We start from the raw sequence: 9,313 nt of genomic DNA, 5'->3' as shown, positions 1-9,313 counted from the left end.
TTTGAACCAGATTTTCCCCATTCTGTACATGTTTTTCTTACCTAGATGCATGACTTTACATTTCCCCATTAAATGTCATTCTATTTGTTTCTGCCCATTGTTCTATCCTAAGTCTTTTTTAATGTTTCACTCTCCTCCCAAATATTAGCCACTCCTAGCTTTGTATCATCTGCAAATCTGATAAGCATTCTCTCCACTCCCTCATCTGTATCACTTACAAAAATGTTGAACAGCACCCCACTCGTTTCTCCAGGTAGATTTGATGCCATTTATAACTAGCCTTTGAGTACTATCCTTGAGCCAACTGTGAATCCACCTAATGGATAGCTGATCATTTTGTTAATAAGGATGCTATGAGAGACTTTGCCAAAAGCCTTGCTGAAGTCAAGATATACTATATCCATGGCATTCCCCCAAACAGGCCAGTAACTCTGTCATAAAAGGAGATCAAGTTAGCCTGACATGACTTGTTTGGCATAAATCCATGTTGGCTCCTAATGTTAATTAATGAATGCCTATCTAACTGCTCACAGACATGCTGTTCAATACTCAAGGACTTTGCTCAGTACTGATGTCAAGCTCACAGGCCTGTAGTTTCCCAGGTCCTGCCTCTTCCCCTTTTTGAAAATAGGAACAACATGAGCCCCTCCTTTGGTCTTCTGGGACCTTGCCTGTTCTCCAGGACTTCTCAAAGATTACAGAGAGTGATTCTGCAATTACCTCAGCTAGTCACCTCAAGACCCTAGGGTGTATTCCATCTGGCCTGGAGACTTTAAGTCATTTAGATTAGCTAGGAATTCTCTCGCTTCCTCTGCTTATCTTGAGGTTCAGCTCACTTCCCCCCAAGTGGCCCAGAGAGGGCCACCTGACAGTTTGTTCACCTTCTGAGAGAAAACAGGTACAAAATGGGAATAAGTTCTGCCTTCTCATAATCCTCCTTAACCATTTCACCATTCTCTTTCTGCAGAAGACCCACTGTCTCCTTGACTTTCCTTTTGCATCTGATATACCTGAAAAAAACCTTTTTGTTGTTGTTGTTTTTGGTGTCCCTGCTAGCCTAACCTCATGCTAGACTTGCAGTTTCTGCAAACTGCTTTGTATTTTTCTTTGGGTATCTTCCCCTCTTTCTATTTCTCCTACACTTCCTTTTTTCTTTTAAGCAATTTGTAAAGTTCTGCGTGGATCCGGTTGGTCTCTTACGGTGTTTCCCATTCTTCCTTCTTGTAGGAAATGTTTGGGTTTGTGCCTCCCATATCTCATTTCCCAGAAGTTCCCAGCCTTGTTGGACATCCCAGTTACTTTTACTTCCTCAACCATTTCCTCCCTGTTGCTGAGGAGTAGATTCAGGGTAGCAGACCTCCTTGTTTTCTCTTCTACCTTTTGACAAATGAAGTTGTCTGTGAGAAAGGACAAGAATTTCTCGGACATGTAACTGTTGGTAGAAGATCTCCAGCAAGTATCTGGATAATTAAAATCCCCCATAATCACTATCTCATGCTTCCTTGAGAGGCCTATAATAAAACTATCACAATGGTGCCCCTTTTATTTCTCTTTCCTTTTATTCTTGCCCAGACACTCTCAACAGGGCTCCCGTGCTCTGAAAAGTGAGTTTCTGTGGATTCGTATGATTTCCTCACCTACAGCGCAACACTCCCTCCATTTTGTTGAGCCTATTTCTTTTATATAAGTTGTAGCCTTCCATCCCTGGGTTCCACTTGTGCATACCATCCCACCATGCTTCAGTAATACCCAAGACATCATATTTATGTTCCTGTGCTAGGATTTCCACTCTTCTTGTTTGATTCCCACACTTTGTACATTGGGATACAGGCCCCATAGTTTGGAGTTGGCACTTATTGGCCTGCCTCTTGTATTTTCTTGCCTGTTTCTTTGCCCACCTGTTTCTGGCTGTACAACCACTTTCCTCATCCTGACTTGTTAGCCACATAATCAACTCCAGTGTTTTACTACCCTCTCCCCTTTGAAGTAATTTAAAGCTAGTTAAGTGTGCGAGCATGGCAGGGCACCTGTTGAACATATCCTTCCCTGTCCTTGTAAGATGCAACCGATCTCTTACCAGTAGTCCTTCTTGTAGGTAAATCAATCCATGGTCAAAGAAGCCAAACCCTTCTCCTCTAGGATCTTATTTTCTCTTCTTGCACCATGTCCGTTCACTGGAACGATAGGTTAAAAAAAACAACAACCTGTGCTCCCAGACTCTTCACCTTCCTGCCCAGCTCTTCGTACTCTTTGCAGATTGGTTCAAGGTCTCTTCTTGCAGTGTTGTATCATCAGAAAGGGGTAATAATCGGTAGGACTGAAGAGTCTTAGCCTATCAGTCTCATCCTGAATTTGGGCAAAGCATAGGACTATGACATGATTTACTCAGTGAACTTTGAGCTAGGCAAGATGCAAAAGTTTAATTAAATAATTTGAACAACTTCATGAAGTACAAGATTTATTATTTTTATGGAGTTGTCTATGACAATGAACATGCATGTTCAGATCATTCTGTACAGCAGTCATGAGACTTTGTGTGGGATCCAGGTGCCATCACCACATCGGAAATCGTGAATCCAGGCCTTTGCTGACGCAGCCATGGGTCTGACATGTGGCAGACTTGCATCTGTATGTCTTAGACCTATTATATCTATATGTATTTACCACTGGAAGATCCGTTTTAGAGGAGATGACCTGCAAAAGTTAACGGACTCACAAGGATCAGCTCCTGAGTAACTCTCCGCCCTTAAGAGACTGGTTTTTGGGAGGGGGGTCGCCTGGGACAGAGTCTCCCAATCCTCGACTGGCCGGGCTGCACCCAGAGGAGCAGCCTACGCCGCTGGCGCCTCCTTAACCCATGCAGGGGCGGCAGCGAAAGCCACGCTCGGCTCGGGAGAAGCGGCCCCGCAGCCAGACGTTCCGCTCACCTTCTTGGCGGAGGTCGCGGGGCTCGGAGGGCGAGGCGCCTCCACCGCTTCTTCCACCCCGGCGGGAAGCGAGGGGGGGCCCCTATCCGCCTCTCGGGGGGGCCGGAAGCGAGGGGTCGCGCGGCCCCGCCCCTTCCCCGTCGAGGTCGCTGCGCATGCGCGATCGCGGCTTACGGGGGCGCGGCTCGCTCGGCCGGGCTCGGCGGGGACTCCTTTCGCGGAAGGACCTTCCGGCGCCGGGCCAGGATGGCGACGGACAGTCCCTGCGAGCTCCCGGCGACGCCGGCGGGCGGGCTGGGCCTGGGCCTGGGCCTGGGCCGGCCGCCCGCAGCGCCCTGCCGCCGCTGCAGCCCTTCCAGGGCCGCCGCCACGCCGTCGTGCGGGCCCCCCGCGGCGCTGCCCGGGAAGTGGGTCCGGCTGAACGTGGGCGGCACCTGCTTCCTCACCACCCGGCAGACGCTCTGCAGGGACCCCAAGAGCTTCCTCTTCCGCCTCTGCCAGGCCGACCCGGACCTCGACTCCGACAAGGTGAGGCCCTGCGCCTGCAGGCTTGCCCCGCCGCGGCCCGCGCGATCCGCCCGCCAGCCCGGAGCTGTTCCCGGCGAAGCCCGGCCTGCGAGGACCTTCTCGCCGCTCGAGTCACTCGCGGCCGCGTTTCGCAACCCTTTCCAGAGCCTTGATGCGGATCCAGCGCGGCTCTCGGGAGGGCCGCAGTGCCGCTGCCGCCCGTCAGGACTGACGGGCCAGTCTCTGGGGAACGTACCCGTGTGGCTTCCTCTTGAGCAGCTGCTCCTTGTGGAAGCGCATCCTTAGAGAGAGGCTCCGAGACGAGCGCTCCGAAGGGAGGTGAGCCGGGAGTTGGCCGATGCTTCACTCCGTTAGTCTCTCCAGCTCGACAAAGCCTTTCTCGGAGATAGGCGCCTCAGTTGTTCAGAGGAGGTTTACAAAGTGTGTGAGAAACTGTCCGTGCAGCGCAAATTTTACACTGCCCTTATTTAGTCAAGAGACTCTCGTTCTTGCTTTAATAGCATGTTTTATAGATCATAATGAACGTTTTATTATGGATTTTCTCTTCTCAAATAAGGAACTTCTCTGAGGAACTCTCCCCCCTCCAATTTAACGTCTACATGAAGCTGCTGGGTGAGGTCATCGCACGGTTTGGGCTGAGGTTTCATCAGTATGGTGCTGATACTCAGCTTTATATCTGATAGGCACCCCAGACTCTCTGAGTGATGCCAAAATTCCCTCTCAGTGCCTGGAGGCTGTGGGGGCCTGGATAGGGTGCAGCAGGCATCAGCAAAACCCAAGCAAAGCTGAATGGCTTTTGGTTTTTGGACCTCTTGGTTCCTTGGTCCTGGATGGGATGACACTGCTTCAGACACAGCCAGTGTGCAGTCTGGGGGTCTTCTAGGACCCACGGCAAAGGGTAGGTGACAGCTGTGACTAGGAGGGCCTTTGCACAGCTTCATGTTGCACCTGCTTCTGACCTCCCAGTTGGATTACTATAATGCACTCTTATGTGAGGCTGCCCTGGAATAACATTCAGAAGCTTCAGCTAGAGCAAAATGCAGCCATGTGGGCAGTTAGTGTCACTGGTTATTTGGCACAGGTGACACCATTGCTATGTGAGCTGCATTGGCTGTCAGTTTGCTTCTGGGTGCAATTTAAAGCCCTACATGGCTTAGGGCTGGGTTACTTCCAGGACCATCTCTTCCTAATTGTCTCTACTTGTCCTATCTGATCCGGCAGGAGGCGCATAATGTGGGTACCATCGGCCAAGGAGTGTTGGCTGGCAGGGCCCTGTAGGAGAGATTTTTCTGCCGTGGCACCTGCACTCTGGAATGTCATCCCTCCAGAGATTAGGTTGTCCCCAAGCCTGCTGTCCTTCCACAGGCCCTTGAAGATTTGGTTCTGTGCTTGAGCCTGGGCCCCAGGTGTGTGACAGAGCCTGGCTATGCTGATGGCTGTTGATGATTCTCTGGTTGCTGTGTTTTATTTTTTATTTTGTTTTGTATTTGTATATATTTTTATTTATTTTAATGTTGTGAGCTGCCCAGAGTCATGTACTGAGATGAGCAGCTATATAAATCAATTTAATAAACAAATAAACTTTGTTACACATAATATTGCTAGATTTTTCATGGTAGCAATTCAAATCTGGAAACAGATAATTAAAGGTACTAGGCATGGGTAAACTCACTGAGAATCACTCTTATTTTTATCTATTTTTAATTAACAGAATTACTGATTGAGCTCAAAGTGGAGACTGATTCCTTTGAATTTTTACTAGTTACACAAATTTTCTCTCCCTCTTTTTTTTTCAATTTTATGGAAGCTCACTGTCAGTTCTGATTTTCTGGGAGGTTATGATTTATAAAGTTATTGTTAACATACTAATATTTTGAAGGTTCTTAATGTAGTACTTAAGGACTCTTTTTATGTACTTCATACATCTATTTTACTTTTTGTTATGGTTCTTTGGTGCTTTATAATTATAGATTTGTATAAAATATTGTTCAATGACCATAATCAACTTGAACTCTAAGTTGTTATTGGTCATAGGTCCCACTGTCAGACTATGCTTACAATTAGATATTTTTCCTAACATTAAATTACTAATCTGCCTTCCTATAACTTAGAGCATTTTGTGTCCTGTACCTTGGAGTGACAATGACCTGATCTTTCCATTCTTTGAAGAGTCATTATTTCAAGGAGAATGTTACTGTGTTTCCCCTCAATTGTCTCCTCTCAGTCCTAGGTCCTTCTGTCTCTCTTCAGATGACTTAGTTGATAATCCCCTAAAATTTACATTGCTTTTCTCTGAATCCTTATTAGAGTGGTACCCAGAACCAGACATGCTACTTGTGGTGGGGTCTGGTCAAAGCAGAATAAAGTGGAATAATTCTTTCCTGTGATTTGGAAACTAGTTTTGTTGATGCAGCATAATGTTGCTTTTGCTTTTTATGCAGCTGCTTCACACTGCTTATTTGTATTCAGTTTATGGCCAACTGCTATTCCAAGGTTTCCTCCATCTGGTGTGTTTGAATGTTGTTTCCTTAGTGAAGAATATTACATTTGCATCTGTTAAATTTCATCCTTTTGTTTTCATCCTGTGTTGCCAACATATCCAGACAGCTTTGAAATTTATTTCTGTCTTCTGGGGCATTACATATTCCACCCAGTTTTGTCAGTTGCAGATTTGATAAGCATTCCCTGAATATCTTCAAATATTAAGAGAGTAGAAGATCCAGGATCTTCTGGGATTTGATCTTGTTTGTACTTGATTGTCATGCTGTCCAACTTACATATAGCTAGCATGCTAATTAGAATATTATGGGCACTTTGTCAGATACTTTGCTGAAATCAAAATATATTTTATCTGTAGCATTCCCACAAGCTATTAAGTTATCTGATCAAAGAAGTTGAGTCTGGTAAGACATACTCATGCTGACTTCTGGTAATTACCATACTGTTTTTTTATAAATTGCATTTGTTCTGTAGAAACTTCCTAGATGCTGGTGTCAGATTGAGCTGTAGTTTCCTTCAAATCATCTGGCATTTCACTAGTTTTCCAGAATATCTCAAAACAGTTAATTTCTTCAGTATCCTGGGATGCGGTTCACAAGACCCTGATGATTTAAATGATCCAAACAGGTATTTCCCAACCATGTTTCTGTCGCTTTCAAGCTTCAATCCTGCTCCTTCTTCCTGCTTTTTATAATTTCTTGATGGAACACATACGTTCTTATCAGAGAAGACTAAACCAAAATAACAGCTGAATACCTCTGTGTTTCTTTGTAAACAGTAGATGTGTACAAGACCTAATGTTCTACTCCTCATCCAGACTACTGTACTGTGATTCTGTTGTTTTGAGGGCATTTTCTGGAAGATCCAAAAAATAATTAGATTAGTGTGGTTTGAAGGAGGAACACAGAGCTCTCCAGGACCTCTGTTTCCGCAACATTAGAATTTGAGATTCCCTAGTTACTTGTGAGGAATTTGTATCTTTAGCAAGCACCTGGTATATTGATTCTTAAATTACTCTTATTTTGAATAGATTTGATTATACTGTTTTTGTTACTCTTAACATCTTTTTGTAAACTGATCTCAGAGCCAGTGTGATACAGTGATTAAGGTGTTGAACTTGGAGCAGAAAGATCCAGATTCTAGTCCCCCCCGAAGCTCAGTGGGTAACTTTGGACCAGTCATTCACTCTCAGCCTGAGGTACCTCACAAGGTTGCTATTGTGAGATCAGCTAGGATGAGGAAACACTGTGTTCACTGCTGCTTTCAGCTCCTGTACAAAAGGTGGGATATAAATCTAATCAAATAAATAAATTCTGAGCTTTCAGTTTCCTAATATTGCCAAAGTTTTGGACTAGCTGTGTGTAGTTTTCATCAGCAATCTGGCACTCCATCTCCAACTTGCATCTTGTTTTTTTCTGCTGAGATCTTGATTAGGTTTTATATGTAGTCCCATTGCCTGTCAGGTTCGGTCAGCACGGGGCTTCGGGGAAGCTCGCAGCCAGACCACGCGAACTCCACCGGCGGTAGCTAGCGAGGAAAAGAGGAACTGAAAGCGCCGCTAATTAATGGGCCACCTGCGCCCAGCCAAACAGGAAAACCGCAGCGGAAGCTTTAACTATACACTGATAACGGCGCGAGCCAACAATGAATGGGGCCGCAGGCAGCGAAACAAGATCGCCGCGCAGCACAGAACCCTCGGGCTTGCACATAACGGGGAGGGACCAACCCAAGCCGGAAGGGACTGCCAATCAAGGACAATGGACCCTGACCGAACCTGCCATCATGGACAATCAAGAGGGATTATTGGGGGGCCGATAATCCGCAGCGGTAACGTGATCGCGGGGCGGAAAAACGCAGGAAGGGGGGAATATAACGAGTGATGCAATTGTACCAAGCCAGTCCTGGCTTTGCTTGTGACTGCTACGTTACGCATGAGTAAACCTCTTTTGTGAACCACACGTGTCACGGGAGTTTCTCTGTCGAACGGGGCAAACCTTACATTGCCTTCTTTTGCTTTCCATTTTTTTCCTCACTGGAATTGTTTGCACCACTGGTGCTATCAACATCTTTTGTTTTTAGGGTGAAAAGGGAGCCCTTAACCAGCTGGTGAGAGGGGGGGTTGTGTGAGTGCATCTGTATATGTTTGTGGGTGTGCTTGTGGGTGGAGTGGGGGAGGTGGGCGCTGGGTACCCTGATGGCACTGAGAGACAAAGAAGCTGAAGTGCCTCTGTGTGCTTGGCCTCCTCTCCCTGGGATGGAGGGGATTGAGTTTTATGGGAGGTCCCTGGCCTTGGGAATTGAGGGGGCTGAATTGAGGGATGATGTAACCTTTGGGGGATGCCAGCGGGCCAAAGTATTATGGTGGTGATGGGCATGGGGAGATATGGTGGGAGACAGGGGTGGGCTGTTCTCGGGGAATGTGGGACCAATGTTTTATACCAGTTTCATGTTCTAGCTCCTTGGTCTCAGCCCCTGTACCCAGGCAACAAACCTTCAGAGGCCCTGGTTTTCAGCTGCTGCTTCTAAATGCAGACCCAGCTACTGTCATTAGACATTCTAAGATAACCAAATTTGCATCTGCAGAGCAGCTTTTGACATTCTATGAGGGTGCTATAACTCTTACTGAGCCTTCCTGGAATCCCTTTCTTGTTGGATCCACCTTTGATGACCAAGAACAGTACTCAGACTTACCATGATGTACCAGTCTGGTCATAAGAAGATGGATCCAACTGTCCCATCCAACAGTAAGCAACTATAGAATTGTCAGTACAATTATTCTCAAGGAACATGGGGTTTTTTTCCTTGATATTTTGGCTGCAATGAACATTAGACCATTCTAAATTTGTATGTTATGTCAATACTGTGTTGAACTACTTTCAGTTGAGATCAATAAATGCAGCTGAGAAAGTGGGTTTTCCCTCCACTGGGTAGCAAAGGTCTAAGCTCTGCTGTCTGATCAGAAGAAGTAAACTCTTTCCTGTTGGGTTCATCTTTTGGTGACCAGAAAATCCAAGAACTATTCACGTTCATACTGAGTTAGAGACCTGTCATGGCCCAGGACTCAGACTCTGACTCCGAAGAACAGGCTCCAGCAGAACCTGTGGAAAGTCAGCCTCAGGAGGCACAAAGCCAAGAATCACCTGAGGCTGATGAAACACAGGCATCACCTGAACAGGTGGAGCAGTCAGATGAGAATGATGTCAAGCCTCCCAGCCCTTGCACCCAGTGAGTAGAGTAAAGAGCAGAGCAAAGATGTTCTATGAGGCTCCTCGCCAAGCAAGGGAGTAAATCTCCTGATTAGTGATAACTGACTGCAGCCTGATTTAAGAGGTAGCTCTGACCCGTGTCTCCTTGTTGGA

General features: G+C 46.3%; 1 protein-coding gene and 1 long non-coding RNA gene across 7 annotated transcripts in view; one reads left to right on the top strand and one right to left on the bottom strand.

Moving 5' to 3' along the window:
* Positions 1 to 2,445: 2,445 nt before the first annotated feature.
* On the bottom strand, positions 2,446 to 3,071 carry LOC112542042 (uncharacterized). Its single transcript, XR_003085933.2, has 2 exons — positions 2,928 to 3,071; positions 2,446 to 2,694 (listed from the first exon to the last, which is right to left on the bottom strand). It is a non-coding gene; the product is annotated as an uncharacterized LOC112542042 (long non-coding RNA).
* Positions 3,072 to 3,079: 8 nt separating this feature from the next.
* Positions 3,080 to 9,313, top strand: part of LOC103067645 (BTB/POZ domain-containing protein KCTD5) — a 54,593-nt gene continuing 48,359 nt past the window's right edge. For all 6 annotated transcript variants that reach the window (XR_015798110.1, XR_015798108.1, XR_015798111.1 and 3 more), the window contains exon 1: positions 3,080 to 3,455. Coding sequence is in view for 3 of the 6 variants with exons in the window: in XM_088151863.1 (XP_088007989.1) it covers positions 3,174 to 3,455 (282 nt within the window). In the remaining 3 variants the exon portion in view is untranslated. The remainder of the gene's footprint in view (positions 3,456 to 9,313) is intronic.

This window comes from Python bivittatus, unplaced genomic scaffold, assembly GCF_059951505.1.
Source record: "Python bivittatus isolate LINGU-HERP-01145 unplaced genomic scaffold, Pbiv_v1 ctg000030_np1212, whole genome shotgun sequence".
In the NCBI taxonomy this organism is placed as follows: domain Eukaryota; kingdom Metazoa; phylum Chordata; class Lepidosauria; order Squamata; family Pythonidae; genus Python; species Python bivittatus.
This window is presented reverse-complemented; position numbering and strand designations above follow the sequence as displayed.